Here is an 18,105-nt window from a genome sequence, read left to right on the forward strand (position 1 = left end):
GTAAATAAAGAAAGCCATTGTTTTCAACAGAATAATAAATAAAAATTTATGGGAAATTTGGCTTGCTCAGGATTTAATGTGATAGAAAACAGGAGCATTTCAATGAATAGATTTCCTGCTGCTTTTGATATTTTTGGAGAAGTTGATAAGATTTCTTTCAGATTTGATATTTGGGTTTAAGTACCGGTAACCCTGGAAGCCAGAAAATGGTCAACTGTTCAGCCAACTCCCCAGCAGTCCAGTCCACGTGAGAGTCATATTACACATACCTGATCCACCATCATGCTCAACAAAGAGTAGCTGCCTTGGCGCCTCTAAACAAAACACTTCCAATAATTCTTTGGCATTTTTCAGCTTTCAGCTCAAACAGACCAAAAAGAAACAAGAAAGTGTGGAAGGAGTTTTACTTGGACAGATGAAAACAATCAAATATAAATAATGTTCAAACACTTTTTATATATATGAAAATAGTTTCCATTTCATATCTTTTATTTTAAAAACAATGAGAGTCAGTCAATCACATACGTATATGCAAGGTGGTACTTTGAATCCATTCACCAAACTCATGAAAAAAGCTTCAGACAAGAAAGTCCTTACACCACCAGAAGAAAAACACTTTCTCAACAGTTGCTCATATTACATATTGCACTTCGATCACCACAATTTCAATTTCCAAACCTGCCCATTAAACTGAACACAGGAAATTAATGGCAGGTTGTTACATCATCATTAAAACTATCAGCTGCAACATATCCCCAACAGATATCCATCAGGCTTCTTCAATGTAAGACTTTTCTGCCAGATGAATGCCGTTTTTACTTTTAACAACTCTCTATTCAGATTGTACTCTAAATGATGAGAGTAAAAGTGCCTCTATGGGATGCCTCAACATTTGTGCATACTAAAAGTTTCTCTTCTGAAATGTCCCCCTTTGTGGTAGCTGGTTGCAAAATAAGCAAACAGACTCTTTCAACATGTTTTAAAAAAAAAACAAAAAAACAAAACAAACATGCAATCTGCAGCTAAGTTAATAAATTTGAGTCCACCTCATTGGAATGCTCTTGATTCAGATTCTGCGTTTCTGGCTTGCAGCTCTGCATCCACTTTCAGGTTTTCTTTTTAATGACTTGTGTTTGTGCTGTTGAGGAGGAAATTGTTGTTTTGCTTAATTGTTTCCATCCACGACTGAGCCTCAGGTCCGACGGATAATCTCCAGAGCTACTGGGACTCAGCACTGCTTGTTTTTCAGCACGTTCAGTCCTTTCTGGTTTTTCGCCTTGAACGCCATGACAAAGTGTTGCGGGGCGATTTTCCCTCGACCTTCATCGTCCACCTGGCCCATGAAAATGTAGTTCAAGCCTGGAGGGGTCACACAGAAGAAACCTGAATGCAGTGGCGGAACGGCAGAGACATTCAGGAAGGCCGAATATGAGAATCTGCACACGGCAGGTGTGTATGCCATATGTTTATATGCATACATATAAACATATTCAGTGTTTTTATTGACAGTGAGTTTTGCCGCTCACCTGTCACTTTGGGCTGAGTGATGACACAGTAGAGGAGGCAAACTCAGAGCCATAGGTCATTCAAAACAGTCAACCATGAACTGCATGACAGTTATCATTATTTAAACCATGAGCGACATTGATTTCACCTGGCAACTGTACACTCACCTCTTCTGATGAATGGGCACTTCTTGCACAGGATGACGATCTTGGTACTCATTGTCTTTCCCGCCTGCTGGATCACCAGGTTGCCTTCTTTATAAACGTTGATGATAGACACGGTGGCATACATGCTTCCTCCTCTCATCACCGCTGTAATGACGGTCCCAGTTATCACTGTCACGCACACACACACAAAAAGCAGATGAAAAACATAGTTAAGTACTGTAATCTAACAGCCGAAGGCACTACATGCAGGGTGCTATTTTAAAAAGGAGGACAAATAAACTGGGAAGGGGAGGGTTTTTTTTCCCTCACCAAAGGTAACTTCTTCAAATTTTTATCCTAAATAAAACAAATTGTCTTTTGAAAGGCACATTTTTAGAAGTCTTACATTCAGATCTACGGGGAGTTTACAGTCGCTAGTTAGCCCCAAATGTATGTTTTCAGACTGTGGGAAGAAAGATAATAATTCAAAATAAAAAAAAAAAAACATTAGTGTAAATAGTTCCACATTAAAAGTAAATTTCTTAACAAGCAGTTGCTGTCTTTTATGGATCTCAACATTATGAAGTTTGGCATCAGCAGATATTTACAAACATATTTGACAAAGTATGTCCCATTTTTTAATCTATTAGTAAATAGCACAACCAGCACATTAGACGTGTGAAGGTTATAGCAGCTATGCTTTACTTAGACTTTGAAATTGAAATGTTTTTAGTCCAATCAGTTGGATTTAGATCACTGTGGAACTGCGAAAGGGAGATACATTTATTCAGTTGTCAACTGTTTTGGCAAGTCTTGCTACTGGGCTGGGGTTTAAACAAAAGCCAGATGCTATGAGCACAGTGACAATTGAAGTAAACCAACACTTTGGAAAAGAAGATTGTTGTAGATTACTGAAATTCTTTTACATCCAGGAATTTTAAAGTTGCTCTGCAGCAAAAACCCTTAGTTTTTCTTTAAGGAAACGATTTAGAAATGTAGGGCTAACGTATAGTAAAATTGGTAGTGATGGAAATTTGTTTTTGTGGTTTTAAATACATCATGTGAGTCAGAGGAGCAGAGTTCACACAGATAGATAGGAGCTCTACAGATAAAATGATCACTGTGTCATAAATTCCTGGCATATCGGGAAAAAAAGAGGGACATGTGTTCTGACACTTCATGAGAAATGATAGCTTAAGTTGAACTCAAAACAAGCCCTTCCCCCTCTTCCTGTTTTCTGAGTGGTGAAACAATACGACAAATGTCCCGCATGAAGCTTTTGGTCACATCCTGTTCTGTCTGACCAGGTTCATAAAAAAACTAAAATAAACAACACATTTAGTAGTAACAGGTGAGTGACGATAATCCTCCCGCTTACACTGATCGGAGCAATATGTCTGGATTTCATAGAGCTCACTGATTGTTTCATTTCCTGACTGGGACTGAAAAAGCCTGAAGACTACTTGTTTCAGTCAGGTCATGACCTCTTGCTACTGTTCCACAATCCTAAAAATATTACACAATTAGACTGAATGACACCAACAGTTATGACTATTTTCACACTTTTGTTAACAAGCAATAAGGCATGTGATTCTCGACACCACATCACACGCAGCAGCACGCCACTTGGTTTTCCTGAGTCCCCGATGCTAATCCAAGTGAACTCTTTGAAATGCCAATCCAACACATGTGGCAAACATTTCAGAGAGCGAAACATCAGGGTGAGAGTGAGACAGCAGCAAACGGAGGCCGAGCTTGAATCAACACATTCATTTTACAGCAGTTTACTGACAGTGAATTGCTGAGTGTGTGTGTGTGTGTGTGTGTGTGTGTGTGTGTGTGTGTGTGTGTGTGTGCGTGTGTGTGTGTGTGTGTGTGTGTGTGTGTGTGTGTGTGTGTGTGTGTGTGTGTGTGTGTGTGTGTGTCTGTGTTTACCCTTGAGTGAACTGCACCCTACTGTATACAGTCCTTCATTTCCTGACAGGCTATCAAGGAAGCCTTTCAGATGCACCAGGGAAAATGAGAGGAGCACAGACAGTGACAGGAGCGACTGTAAAGTGCAAGTCGGGGGAAGTTAAGCTGCTGATAGTGCGGGCCTGCAAGATGTCTACTTCAGGGTGTTTATGATCAGCATACATACAGTAAATGTCTTCAGTGAGCACCCGCTAAAGCTGGAATCTATTAGAGACTACACTTTAGCAGCTTTCGAGGTTTAGAAACTTCAGTAAACATTGATGTTCTTACCAAAATTGCTGGAGCAATAATTGCTTTCGAGTGTTCCGCGTCTTTTACATTTCTGCTGGCACAGGGCGACAGAGTACTTCAGAGCTGTGGAGACACACACACACACACACACACACACACACACACACACACACACACACACACACACACACACACACACACACACACACACACACACACACACACACACACACGTAAGAAAACTTAGTCTCTGTAATTTGCTGCAAACGTGAGTGATAGTTACATCGGCTTCATTGTGGTTGAACTGGAGGATATTCTCAGGGCTGCGAGAGCATCCCCAACAATGAATGACTTCCAGCGCTTCAGACACTGGACAAAATAGCAAGAGCTACTGTTACAATTGAACATCTGCTGTTCGAGTTAGGTTTAGTAAAGAGTCCATAAAGGAAGGAGCCGAGGCCTAAAGAAAAATACGAGAGAGTTGTCTAAATATTTTTAGAACTGGTGAGGGGAGAAAATTGGGAAAGATAACCAAACAGTATGACATCACTGCAGGGAGGCGTCAGAATAACCTGGCCGGACAGTGGGAAAAAACAACAACGTGTGGGAATTTGAAGTTGAGAATGAAAATGAGCTGTGATTGTCGAGGCAGACACATGCCCACCCACGCTGTACATTTACTTTTGTTGGTTTTTAGTTTACATGGGGGAGACATGAGAAGACTGTCCAGTTTTAACACGTGTTTCCTCTGAAACATGTGCCGACCATCACTTTTTTTTAACAGAACAGCGTCCAGCCAGCAGAGCTGTAAATTCTACTGACTCTTTGTTGTTTCACACTGCACTGGATGCTCAACTGCGAAGAACAGTTGTTTTTCTTCGTCTTTTTCACATTTACTTTTGAATGACGATTATGTATCCTTATGAACAGTAGCTTTAAATCATTAGAAGCATATAGGGAAAGTTAAACAACATACACATACACAAATGAACAGTATGTCAATGAAATTCAGAGAAACAACATTTTCATCCAATTGATCTCAACATGTTGTGATATATGTATAGATACTGGAGTTGGGAAGCTAGCCAGCCTCTGTCTGTCCAGTAATGTAAATCCAGTATCTAGTTTGTCCTCAGTTCAAAAAGAAAAATGGCAGGTTGACTAGTAAAAAACAAAGCCAGAGGCTGGAACTCTTGGTAACAGCTAACTAAAAAATACATTTTCTGACACAAATGAAAAACAACTGTTGACAATCTGGGAACTGTACTGACTCACTGCCGCCTTGAAGTGAACAAAGCTGGTACTACCCTTTGGTACAATCAAGTTGTGAGTTTGTTTTTTTGTTTTTAACTTGTCAGCAATTTTATATGCCATTTATACACAGACTTCTGTGGGATGTATTTCTCACTGAAATTACTTACACACTATAATATAATGCGCTAGTTGCAACAATTGTGCTTAAATATGACTAATGAGATACATTGGATGGATGTTTAAACACTGACACACTGCCACTTGCAGTAAGAAAAGAAAAGAAATATGCTCAAATATATGTGCTGTTGGAGGCAGATCCTTCATGCTTAGAGCCGACATGTCCGAAAGATGATCCAGTAGAATAAAAGCAAAATATCTGACGAGGCCACAGAGATGTATAGGTATTTCTATTTTTACATTGAATCCAAGATGGTACCTACGTATGGGCCTGGTGGTGACTGGCTGTGTGGTAGTGGTGGGTGGTATAGTAGTGGTGGGGAATTTCTTTGGCCTGAACTTGTAGTGTCCAATAAAGCCATCTGCAGTCAGGCTGAGATCAGACAGGAACTGGATTAGGAGCTGATTCCCCTCTGAGAACACCGGCCTATGGGGAGACAGATGAAAGCCGAGTGAGGATAAAGTCAGATAAAGTCAGAAGGGGTGGACGGATATTTCAGGGAGAACAGAGACTTCAACATGACAGAAGTCACCTACGCTGGGGGGCTGTCTCCACAGTACTTCCCAATCCTCTTTGCGTCGTTTATTTCTGCCCCGTTGAAAATGGAGACGTGGTCATATCGGCAGTAGTTGTCTCGCTCCACATCAAACTTCTCAAACTTAACTTCAATAATCTACAGGAGGACAAGAATTGAACGTAATAGAAACAAAACCTGTGAGATCCTCATTGGGCACAGTATTTAAACTCATATTCCTTCAGGAAACACTTCCAGACACAGACACAAAAAAGCTGACTTGAAAATGAAATGTCTCACCTGGTTCTTTGGAGCCACTATATGCCAGGCGCAGGTGACACCAGCTGGGTAGTCCTTCTCAGGCCAGTTGGGTGTCTTGAAAGTGCCAGCGGGTTTGTCCAATCTGCCTCCACAGTACTGTTCACCTGTGGAGAAACAAGTTCCTTTTTGATCAAAGTCAAGATAATGACATGGAAAATAAATACAGAATATCATTGTTGGTGTTGAAATGGAAAATTCCCCACACCTTCATGTCTATCTTTGGAAAGGTTATTTATGATTGGTCATATATAACAGTTAATATATATAAGAGGTGCCTCAACTGTCTTTTTTGTCTTCAGGAGCAAATCACCCAAATGCAAGCCATTATTCATGTGTGCAAAGAGAGACAAGGCAAATAATCCCTTGAACAACATCAACTATTACAAAAACCTCAGTTGACAACATGGATTGTTTCGATTGTAAAAAAAAAACTGAATATCATGAGAATGTATTTTCTTCCAATGACCTTTCCTTTTGAGAAGGATGAACTACAGTTCAGAGCAGTTCAAAGACAAACCATTTAACTTGTGCTGTTAAGTCTTTATGTTTACAAACCATGTTGTTATGTTTACAAACCATGTTGTTATGTTTACAAACCATGTGACAGCAGTCTTTCCAAGTCCATCAAGTGTGTAAGAACAGGGTGCTTCACAGACACTGTCCGTTATAGCTCTCAGCTCCTCGAAGACTGAGAACCAGCGATTAAAATTCCACAAAAACAATAGATGGGACTTTGCTACTCTGTACAAAGGGAAAAGGCTCATTTTGCTCAATGCCATACTTCTGACCTGCAGAAAAATGTCAGTGAGAAATTCCTCATCGTACTGTGAAGAGGATTGACATGCGGTTCTCTTTTTGTTGACGTGAACTTTAAACCCACAGTGTTGTCTTGAACAAATGAAACCGCTAAAAGGCCAGGCTTTGTCTCTCTCTCGCTCCTTTTGTTTGCTTATATTGATTGTTAGTATGCAGCAGCTCTACTAGAACCTTCCTATATTGGCATTTTGGGTGAGATAGCAACAAACCATGCAAAAACCATCCTCACAGCTTGCTCTTTGACTCTTTGCCTACCTCTCTCATGTGGGTGGGCAGCAGAAAAAACAGACAGAAAGCCACTCCCGGCAGTGTTGGCATCAGACACCATCTGTAGTAGCATCTTGTTGCCCGTGGAGACGAGGGCGCCCGGCTTGAACGTCCCACAGAAACGTCCAAGCCTCTGCCCATTGACATGACCGCTGTAAACATCCACATAGTCGTAGCGGCACAGGTTGTCGCTCTCCAGGTCAATGAAGCGGAATGACAGCACCACCACCCTGCCTTCAGGGACCTGGGCAGGAGATCACAGAGGGCAATCAAGGGTAAATTCACATTCTTGATTTTATTACTGATTTTAAAGAAAAAGGGTGCTTCATGTCTCATGCTCTACTTAAGAGAATTAACTCGAAATGTAAGAGTTTTCTATAAGAGATTTTGTTAAGCTGGACCTTGTTATGAATGCAGTTGTTCCAGCTGTACTATCACCCTCAGTGCTTCAAAGTACAGTATTATTAAAACAGAGCCAGTCATGCACTTAGAGCCTTAGGCTGACTCTAGCTATGATTAAGTATTTTTAGTAGAGAACTGGAACTTTTGAGTGAAGCCAAAATGTGCCATGTTGCGCAGCTATTTTGATCCCTTTAATATATAACAATCAGCCAAGATAGAAGAGCGAAACACGTGAATATGTAGGAAGGACTTACTGTGATTCTCCAAACACATTTGGTATTTGGAGGGTAAACTCCTGGGTACCCTTGGCTCCCGATTACTCCAGACTCTCCTGTGATGTTCCCTCCACATGTGAAAACTGGTCTGGGGAAAAAAAAATATTTTCATGAATATCAAATTATGATGAAGATGATTTGGTGAAACAGTTTTGGTTTTTTTTATAAAAAGAAAATGACAATCTGCACTTGACGTATCATTAATTTAATTCCTCGTCAATGCGCTACACCGCAGAATGATCCTCTCAGAAATCCAGTCAGCTGCCAACATGAGATCCCTTCCTTTATCAACACCTTGTCTTCTCAGAAATCTCCCACATTAAATCAAAAATGAAAAAATAAAATTGAGAAGTGTACCTCCGCTGAGACTGCGCATAGACTTCTGTCCAAAACAGTAATGTCCATGCGCAAAAGATACTGCGTATTCTCCACATAGTCGCGTAAAGGGAGCTGTGCCTGCTGTCGCTCCGTGGGATGAATGGCATTGTACGGGAAAAGTAGCCGGGAGTTCCTGCGGGGAGTTTCAGCGACTCAGAGCAAATGAATATAACGTTTGTCCTGTGTGGTAGGAGGGACGGAGCGCAGGGTGAAGTTTTTTTTTTTTTTTTTTTTTTTCTCTCTCCCAAAAAAGGATTAGAGACGCGCAGGGAGGGTGTGGGGGTCTGAAATTAACTGCAGCACCTGGCCTGGAAAACCTTGAAGGAAATGACATGATTAAACTTGACTCAGGGAGCACTACAAGCACGTATTGGCATTCCAATTAATATGGACCATTGCGTATTCATTTAACATTGATAAACAGCTTAACCCCAAACAAATAAAACTCAGTATTCCATTTATCGAACAGGAATGTATACAATTTTACTCTAAATAACGAAAATTGCATTTGAAATGTAATATTGAGACAGTGTTTATCAAAATAATAATTACATGTAAGAGACAAGTGGTGGAATAAGAGCGTCCCCTGTTGGACATTATAAGACATTTCATCCTAACTCAATTCTTGCTTGACTTAAAAGGGTCATATTATACAGCTTTTTAACACTTGCACATGGGTCTCGTCAGTCCAAAAACATTATATTTAGAGTTTATTGTCAAAGGCCGGGCCGACCTTGATTGGGATTGGCTAAACCCTTGATGACACTATATACGTTTGATTTCTTGATTACCTCATTGGAGCGCACACGTTTTAAATCTTGAAACAAGCCAGGGAGAAACAGACATTCTTCACTTCTAGGGCATCATTCCCAGGTATGGGGATGCACATCAGTGTTGGGAAATCATTAAAAAGTACATTATGCATAATATGACCTCTTTAAGATCCCGAATAATAATACAACAACACGTTCTTCTGGTTGTAAAAATATTATATAACATGAAATTTCGTAAACAATTAGAAAATTCCAGAGGAAACTGTGTGTGCCTGCCTCTCCTGTGATCTCCTCCATGAGATAACTTTCCCATCCACTTTATGTGGGAAATTCGTATACCATCCACAAAACCATCAACAAAATCATCAGCTGAATCATCAACAAAAATAATAGCGACCTATTCTCCGACGCGCCGCACGTTTTGATTTGCTTTTTGTGTCCTTGCTTTCAATGAGTCATATATAACTGGCAGAAAAATAACAATAACTAAAGGTTTGCATTTCCAGAAGAAAATGCAAGTGTGAATGCTGAAGCTGAATAAAGCTGAACTGTAATTCTGACAAAGCTGAAGGCTGCGATAAAGCCCAAAATGTTCCGCCCCTGCGTCTCCATGGCAACTGACGCTGATCTCCTATTCTCGAACAGTCCACATGTTTTGATGTGCTTTTTGTGTCCGTCCTCCCAAAGTTACTAGCAGAAAAAAGGCAGAAAAATAATCATTCAAATAACAATAATACGATTAAACGGGCTCCGATGATAGTAATATTTGCGCTTTGTAACTAAGACAGGCACAAGAATTAACTGAGCCATCTGCGATTTGGGGATTGACTGAGCAGCCTGTGCTTTCATATTTGCCTGTATCGTGTGCTCGACGATCGATTTTACTTTAGCAGTAAAGATGGCGGAGCGAGCGGATGGCGGCTCTCAGAAAGCTAGCGCTAAGGTGAAACATACTATTTGTGTTTGTATCAATTAGGTAATATCTGTTTACACGGGGATAATGCAGATAAATGCGTGTTTGGGCCACTTGGAATACAGAAGTATCTGAAGGCCAATAGAGAGCATAGTTGCGAGGGTTGTTAGCGAAGTGCTAAAGCTAAAGCTAATCGTCGTTCTCCGGCCACAAGGGCTAATGGAGCCGTGCTAAGCTAACGCATTAGCCGTCCAAAACGGGACTAACTCGACAATTGGATCAGAAAGAAGAATAGCGTGTGTCACACATGCATCAGGATGACTTATTCACCCGAAAGAATCATTGTACCTATTGGTTTTAAAGCGATACAAGCGTGTGAATACTCGGGCCTAAAGACGTTAACTCGGGTTCAGCTTCATGAACCATCGGAAAAAACCCTGCTTGTTAGGCCTCCGGTTACTCTGCGTAGTCTCCTCTACTTTCTGTCCAGCTAGAGCACAGTTAAAGAGGTACAATGAATATAATCTCAAATTTGACGGGCAAAGACAAGGATATGCTCCCATTTGAGTTACCCGTCTTTTTTTCTTCTTTTTTAAATGTGCGTGTTTCGTGGTGTTATGGAAATGAACGAGCATAACTTGTCTTTCAACGTGATAACCGCTTCACCTAATCACCAGAATGTTAGTAATGATAGTTGTGTGGCGCCACAGCAGTATTTGTCATGAGCTTGGTGTGTTCATACAGCTTGTGATCAACCACAGTGCACCATCATGAAGTCTGCTTTGTTTACATCGACAGGCGCTGCTTGAGAGCAAACTGAAGTCTTTCAGCATTGGCAAAATGGCAGTAGCCAAAAGGACCCTGAGCAAAAAAGAACAAGATGAAATCAAGAAAAAAGTAAGAAGTTACTTCCTCATCTAACACAGATTTGACTTTTTTTCTGTTAAACCTCTAATGTGGTTTTATTTACTTTTCCCATTTGCTTTATGTTCAGGAAGATGAGCGGGCAGCGGCAGAGATCTACGAAGAATTTCTTGCAGCCTTCGAGGGAGGAGAGGGCAAAGTCAAGGCATTTGTTCGTGGTGGTATTGCAAATGCAACTAAAGGTATGTCATTTATATCTTGTATTGAAAGAACATTGCAGTCCCTTTTCTGACAAAAGTTATATCAGTGGTTTCAAACCCATTCCAAAAACTGTTCTTTCAGAGGAAGCAGCTGCAGACGAAAAGAAGGGGAAGTTGTATAAGCCCAAGTCACGTTTTGAGGGCCAAGCCAAAAGCTTCTTACCTCTGGAAACCCCACCTCAATTTTTAGCAATAGACAAAAGACACGTAAGTATAATCACAACCAACAATCAGCCACATTCTTCAATATTCAAGTGTTTTTACTGTGCTGATCATATCTTCTTATCTAACGTACAGAACGTGAAGAAAACTAGTGAAAAGGAAAAGAAGAAGAGCAACCTGGAGCTCTTCAAAGAAGAACTTAAACAGTGCGTTTAAACAAAATTTGAGAGAGTTTGAAAGAGTTTGTTTCTTATTGAAGTTTGAAAAAAGTTTGACAATGGTTATATTTTCGACTGCGTTTTGTTCTCATTTAAGAATCCAAGAAGAAAGGGATGAAAGGCACAAGATGAAGGGGCGTGTTAGTCGTTTCGAACCTCTCTCTGGCTCGGATGGAAGACGTTCGTGTGAGTGCTGTTAAGTTGCCTGATTTTATTACGTGAACTAACTCAGCCCGAGATGGCCCGGTCCTGCACGCATCGCTCCTTCCCCGCCCCTTTGTCCACTTGTTCCCTGAAACAAAATTTATACTGATTTCTGCTTCTTTTAGCGGATGGTTCTTCAAGAAGAAACCGTCCGTCCAGTGGTAATTTTGACTTAATACAGTGGCCGTGAATATCTTCATCTTGTCAAGAAAATGTGTGGTCTCGTCAGATAGCAACAGGAAATTCTCTTCTCTTCTCTGTGTCCGCAGTTCTCGATGACTGTGCTCCAGGTTCCCATGATGTTGGAGACCCATCCACAACAAATTTGTATCTTGGAAATATCAATCCACAGGTGATTCATAAGACTTTTTTTTTTTTTTTTATAGCGTTCATTTTAAGCTGGGGTTTTGTTTTAAGGGAACGGAGAAACTCATTTCCCCCCATTTGCGTTCTTGTTTTGCTCCAGATGAATGAGGAGATGTTGTGTCAAGAGTTTGGCCGTTATGGCCCACTGGCCAGCGTGAAAATCATGTGGCCGAGGACAGATGAGGAGAGGGCTCGGGAGAGGAACTGTGGCTTTGTGGCTTTCATGAACAGGAGGGATGCTGAGCGTGCACTGAAAAACCTGAACGGTACAATAAACATGACATGGCACCACTTTACTTGATGATAAACCGTAAATTGTCTGTGCGTTTATGTCAATATTATGCATTCCAATTCCAGGAAAGATGATAATGAACTTTGAGATGAAATTAGGATGGGGCAAAGGTGTTCCCATTCCACCCCACCCCATCTATATCCCCCCTTCCATGATGGAGCATACCCTCCCTCCACCTCCTTCTGGTCTTCCCTTTAACGCACAACCGCGGGAGAGGCTGAAGAACCCCAATGCTCCCCTGCTTCCTCCGCCCAAAAACAAGGAGGAGTTCGAGAAGGTAATTCAACATGTCAGCCACGGATTTACTTTTGGGATTTGGTTGTTAATTGTGGTGGTAAGATGTTAGCCTTTATGAAGAGCAGCCAGTGCAGGTTTTACTTTAGCTCCTTTAACTGATAGTTTTTTTTGTTTGTTTTTTTTTTGTCTTGTTTTTTTTGCATTAAACTAGCTGCAATGTTTATGAAAGTGGGAATAATGAAATGTTTGTGTGTGGAAAATGCTCAGTGTTTCAGTGAGATGATGGTTAGTGTGGTTAGCTATCAGGGCTGTTTGGACTTCAGTAAATCTGACAGCAGTAAAAGAAAGCTCTTGTCTTTTGTGCAATTTTAAATGCATTTTTTATATTTTTCTCCTGTTGCCTTTTCAACAATACTCACATTCTATGTTTATTATCTGATGTGACTTCATATACAGACTCTGTCGCAAGCCATAGTCAAAGTGGTTATCCCAACAGAAAGGTACATGTTTTTCTTTTTTAAAATTGGTGTACAAACTTAGATCAAAAACATCCCATAATGAAGCTAAAAGCCTGATCGGTTGATCACCGCATGCTACAGGGGGCTGTTCAGTGTGGCTGAGCAATGGTAAAAGCAAATGTACAATGTCATTATACTAGTACATAGCATAATACTGACAAGTATGTTCTCTACCTCGTTCTTTCACATTCTGCCATCATTCATGTTTCCTTTAAAATATATAGCAAAGCATCATTGTAGAACTCACTGAAAATGCTATTTAGAGCCACACATCATTACAACTCCTCTCCATACATGAACATGTAATTGTGTTGCTCAACTTTAGTGGTGTGGTACTCTGCTCCATACATGGTTCTCCTGACTTTAGCTCTGTAGTTGTGGAGAAGTGCTTTCTGACCATTGCTCACTCAGACCGTCTCCCCCCTTGGCCTCTGTCAGTCTTTCGGGAGCTCAGTAAATCTGGCCCCTGCCATCAAATCCAAACCTGCCAGCATTAGCCCAGATATGACCTTTGACATTGGCCTTGGTGAGCAGCACAAGTTGAACTGTCTGCAGCAGCGAGGGACCTGAAAAGCATCATGGGATGGATTGGGAAAGTATACTGAGTTTTACCCCGTCATTGGTACGATCGGCTCCAATACAAGTAAATGTGATCTGTGTTGTCAAATGAAAGACATCCTTTACCTTGTTGACCACTTCAGGCTAATTGTATCCAATTTGCACCATTTACCCCCCCCCCCCCCCCCCAAATTCTGTCACAAAATCAAATAGTTGATCCTATTCGCACAATATTAAGTCAGCGCCCCGTTCACCAGGGAGACGACCTGTTTCAGGTCAACAGTCCTGTTTCTCTTTCGCGCCGCACTAAGTCAGGAAACGAGTGGGGAATTGAAAGGCATTGTACTGAGATCTTTTCCCATTCATACAGTGTCTTCTCAATGTCTTGCTCCCACTTTCCCAACTTAGATCCACTCATTTCCCAGTTTGTCATTTGAATGTAGGAAGAATTTCCGGAAAGGGTGTGAACAGTGCGGTGTAACTTCAAAGCACTGTAGCTTCAGTGATGAGCCAATTAATCTTTATGACTTTTAGTATAATTTCAAGACACAAAATGATAAATTTGCTAGTTTTCCAATCAGTGTGAATGCTCTGTCACCAGATGTTATTTAGTTGTTAAACTTTTTAAGTTTTTCTTTTCTGCCTTGGATCATCTATACATAGGCCCAGAGGCATAAGCAGACGGGCTTAATTTATTCCTGGTGGCATGACACTCTGATAGTTGTCAATTAAGATTTACTCTTGCCATTGTTCATTTAATTCATAGATAAAATAACGTCGCCACCAGGCATGCTGAATCTATGCATTGACGGCATAAATAAGCCTTGCACTGTCCTATCTTGAAACTTTTTGTCGCTTCAAGAAGCAGCTGTCTCGAGTGTCAAACCACCAAGAATAAGTTAATCCATCAAGAAGGTTAAGATTATTATTGCTCAAGAGTCCGTCCAGTCTGAATCCGTTTGCTTTAACTGTGTTTTTCTTGTAGGAATTTGCTCTCTCTCATCCACCGAATGATCGAGTTTGTGGTGCGTGAAGGCCCAATGTTTGAAGCCATGATCATGAACAGAGAAATAAACAACCCAATGTACAGGTCAGTGGCGGGGCGCATCACAGGCGCGATAAATAATGTTTTAAGTGGCGCTTGTGTGCAGGTCTGATGAGTCTTTCCTTCCAGGTTTTTGTTTGAGAACCAGAGCCCAGCGCACGTTTACTACCGATGGAAGCTCTACTCCATTCTGCAGGTGAGTTGCACTTTAAATCTGTATTATGACGTAAGAGGATAAATTAAATACAGAAGAAAATCTTGTTCACGTCCATCAGATTATTTGAATATTGATCCTCAATGTCGTTTTCAGGGTGAAGCGCCGGCCAAATGGCGAACAGAGGACTTTAGGATGTTTAAAAATGGCTCCTTGTGGCGCCCGCCTCCTCTCAATCCATATCTGCATGGGCCTTACGATGATGGCGATGAAGACGAGGAAGAGGAGGAAGGCAGTAAGAAAGGCTGCTTGAAAGAAGAGTAAGATAATTCACGTTTTCAGTACGTTGCCACTTTTTAAGAGCTTTCCCCTCTGATGAGCGGCCTCTCCTCTCTGCAGCGAGCGGGACAAGCTGGAGGAGATGCTGCGCGGTTTGACTCCCAGAAGGGGAGACATTGCAGAGGCCATGTTGTTTTGCCTCAGCCACGCTGAAGCTGCTGAGGAGATCGTAGAGTGTGTAACAGAGTCGCTCTCCATCCTAAAGACTCCTCTACCCAAGAAGGCAAGAGAGTAACGCTGATCGTCTGCCGCAGAAAGCACCAGGACTTTTTGATTTAATGTGCCACGTACAAAACTTGACATTTCACCCTTTGATGTTTCAGATTGCCCGCTTATATCTTGTTTCTGATGTGCTGTACAATTCATCTGCCAAAGTATCGAATGCCTCCTACTACAGAAAATAGTATGTTTCTTTCCTTTGTTACTGCAAATTGAAAGTAGGTGATTACTTCAAATGCTTAAAAAAATTTTTTTTTTCCTTTTTCAACAGTTTCGAAACCAAACTCTGCCAGATTTTCTCAGATCTCAACGCAACATACAAAACAATACAAGGCCACCTTCAGTCTGAGAACTTCAAGGTAGCAGCTCCTCTTCCACGAATGTTCCAAGTCAGATAAGTTTAATGGCGACAGCTGAAGTCAGTGTTTGTTGTTGTTTCATAGCAACGAGTGATGTCCTGTTTCCGGGCCTGGGAGGACTGGGCTGTCTACCCGGACCCCTTCCTGATAAAGCTGCAGAACATTTTCTTGGGACTCGTCAACCTTTCTTTGGAAAAAGAGGTCCCAATCGTTGTTGTGGAGGTAAAGGAAGTGAAACCCATCCCTCTTATTAACTCAGTGACATGCTGAAAACTGAGCGGAGTCTGCGTTGTCTCTTAGCCTGAGCCAGTGGAGGACATTGACGGGGCTCCCATCGCCGAGTTTGTAGATACCACTCTAATGGAGGACGTAGACGGCGTGCCGATTGATGGAGCCGTCATTGATGGAGCTCCGATTGATGGAGCCCCTCTGGATGACCTCGATGGCATTCCCATCAAGCCCATGGAGGAAGACATCGATGGGATACCTTGTGAGTGGTGCAACAGAAACAGAATCGCCCCCCCCACCCATCAGCCTATGTTTGCATTTCATCTGCATCATTACTCAACTTCTCCCCCCTCCCCCCCACCGTGCAGTGGATCAGTCCAAAGAGGCAGCGTTTAAGGTGGCGCCCTCCAAGTGGGAGGCAGTGGACGAGGCAGAGTTGGCGTCTCAAGGTGAGAGATGCTTCGTGTGCGTTAGTCACGATTCTCTCTGTGATGTTAATCAGACCGATTCGGTGTGTTTCCTCCTCAGCTGTGACGACCTCGAAATGGGAGGCTTTTGAGCAGCCAGAAGAGACTAAAAAGTGAGATAAATGGCTCGTCTCTTTAGTAAATCTGTCAGCGAACGCCTCAGCAGCCCCCCGTCATAAATCGTTTCTGCTCCACAGCAGGGACGACGACGACAGTGACGACGACGACCGGAGTCCTCGCTCGGATGACAATCAGAGCTACTCCAACCCCATGAGAGACGACTCGGACGTGAAGACGAAGACGGCAGAGCTGAATGAGGAGAAACGCACAAAGCTCCGGGAGATTGAGGTTTTTACAGCGACACGCTGGAGCCACATGCCGTACACAAAATATATATATATTCTGATTGTGGTTTGTGTTCTTCCACGTAGGTCAAAGTCATGAAGTTCCAGGATGAGCTGGAATCTGGCAAAAGACCCAAGAAGCCTGGTCAGAGTATTCAGGAGCAGGTGGAGCACTACAGAGACAAACTACTACAGAAGGTATCAAAACGTCCTGCAGCTTTTTATCAAGGAGGAAACCAAATGCGGGAGTTGATGATAAGAGAACGAATCTGGTGGCTTTTTGCTTTCAGGAAAAAGAAAAGGAGAAACTTGAACGGGAAAAGGAGAGAGAGAAGAAAGAAAAAGAGAAAGCAGAGGCCCGCTTGAAAGAGTTGAAGAAGGAAAAGGAGAAGGAAGACACGCCGACCAGGAAGGAGAGGTGAGACGGTTTGCTGTGGCGCATCACCGAGTTTACTGTTCTTCATAAAGCAGCATTTGTTTGGTCTCCTGTCTGACAGATATTTGTCCCCTCCGGTTGATAGGAAGCGGCGCCACAGCGGGTCGCCCAGTCCAACACGGAGCAGCAGCAGACGGGGCCGGTCGTCCTCGCCTCGCTCGGAGCGCTCCGAAAGGTCGGAGCGCTCCGACAGATCGTACTCGAAAGACACGTCGTCACGCGCCTCACACAAAGACTCTCCTCGATCCAGCAACAAGAAGTCTTCGAAGAGGTTCGACCACACACTGTGTATGCGTGCATCCCCCAAAACACAGCTTGTAAAGTGTGGATCTTTAAATTCTCCCGTTTGTCCCGCCAGATCTCCATCATCACCTCGCACACCCAAACGATCCCGGAGGTCACGCTCCAGGACGCCCAAAAAATCTACCAAGAAGTCCCGCTCCAAATCCAGGTCTCCTCACCGGTCTCACAAAAAGTCAAAGAAGAGCAAACACTGACGTCTTTTCCACCGAAGCCCCTCCCCCAATCATCTTATCCCCCTCCTCTGCGCCTCGCTGTTTAAAAGACGACTGTCTGGCAGCTGATGATGTCTGCCCAAACGCTGGTGTCTGGACACTGAAGAGCGGGTGGTGTTGCATGGGTTGCCATCTTGGTGTGTGGAATAGACGGGGCCACTGCTGTTTTATATTGTAAAAAAACAAAAACGACAAAATAAAAAATGTGCTTGTGTGTGCGCTGATCTCCCATCACCTCCAATGGAAATCATCCACGTGGTAGAACCACACCTGAGAGTGTGAAGACATATAGTCTTATTCATTCTGTCTTTTTCTGTTTTTGTAGTTCACAATAAAAATAATTCCTAATAAACGTGTGGATTTTTAATCAAA

The 18,105-nt window shown here is 42.3% G+C and overlaps 2 protein-coding genes across 4 annotated transcripts; one reads left to right on the top strand and one right to left on the bottom strand.

Moving 5' to 3' along the window:
- Positions 1-472: 472 nt before the first annotated feature.
- Positions 473-8,370, bottom strand: pcolce2b (procollagen C-endopeptidase enhancer 2b). Its single transcript, XM_080515123.1, has 9 exons — positions 8,242-8,370; positions 7,864-7,972; positions 7,196-7,451; positions 6,104-6,228; positions 5,826-5,962; positions 5,552-5,715; positions 3,897-3,980; positions 1,674-1,841; positions 473-1,359 (listed from the first exon to the last, which is right to left on the bottom strand). The coding sequence occupies exons 1-9, from the start codon at positions 8,367-8,369 to the stop codon at positions 1,229-1,231; spliced, it is 1,302 nt and encodes a 433-aa protein (XP_080371249.1). The 5' UTR covers position 8,370; the 3' UTR covers positions 473-1,228.
- A 1,563-nt stretch (positions 8,371-9,933) lies between these two features.
- u2surp (U2 snRNP-associated SURP domain containing) lies at positions 9,934-18,076 on the top strand (the record flags this gene model as incomplete). Of its 3 annotated transcripts, none has more annotated exons than XM_080514998.1 (26): positions 9,934-9,978; positions 10,747-10,845; positions 10,943-11,054; positions 11,155-11,279; positions 11,370-11,440; positions 11,550-11,638; positions 11,782-11,817; positions 11,926-12,008; positions 12,123-12,288; positions 12,380-12,591; positions 13,008-13,051; positions 14,613-14,717; positions 14,802-14,868; positions 14,983-15,146; positions 15,226-15,388; positions 15,489-15,568; positions 15,656-15,743; positions 15,828-15,965; positions 16,044-16,233; positions 16,340-16,420; positions 16,500-16,551; positions 16,636-16,786; positions 16,870-16,980; positions 17,073-17,200; positions 17,280-17,489; positions 17,577-18,076. In XM_080514998.1, the coding sequence occupies 26 exons, from the start codon at positions 9,934-9,936 to the stop codon at positions 17,713-17,715; spliced, it is 2,949 nt and encodes a 982-aa protein (XP_080371124.1). In that variant the 3' UTR covers positions 17,716-18,076. The 3 variants fall into 3 exon arrangements, with proteins under 3 accessions (XP_080371124.1, XP_080371125.1, XP_080371126.1); XM_080514999.1 differs by having other exon boundaries at positions 17,304-17,489; XM_080515000.1 differs by lacking the exon at positions 11,782-11,817 and having other exon boundaries at positions 9,937-9,978.
- Between the last annotated feature and the right edge of the window lie 29 nt (positions 18,077-18,105).

Source organism: Blennius ocellaris (assembly GCF_963422515.1).
Source record: "Blennius ocellaris genome assembly, chromosome: 19".
Classification (NCBI taxonomy): Eukaryota; Metazoa; Chordata; class Actinopteri; order Blenniiformes; family Blenniidae; genus Blennius; species Blennius ocellaris.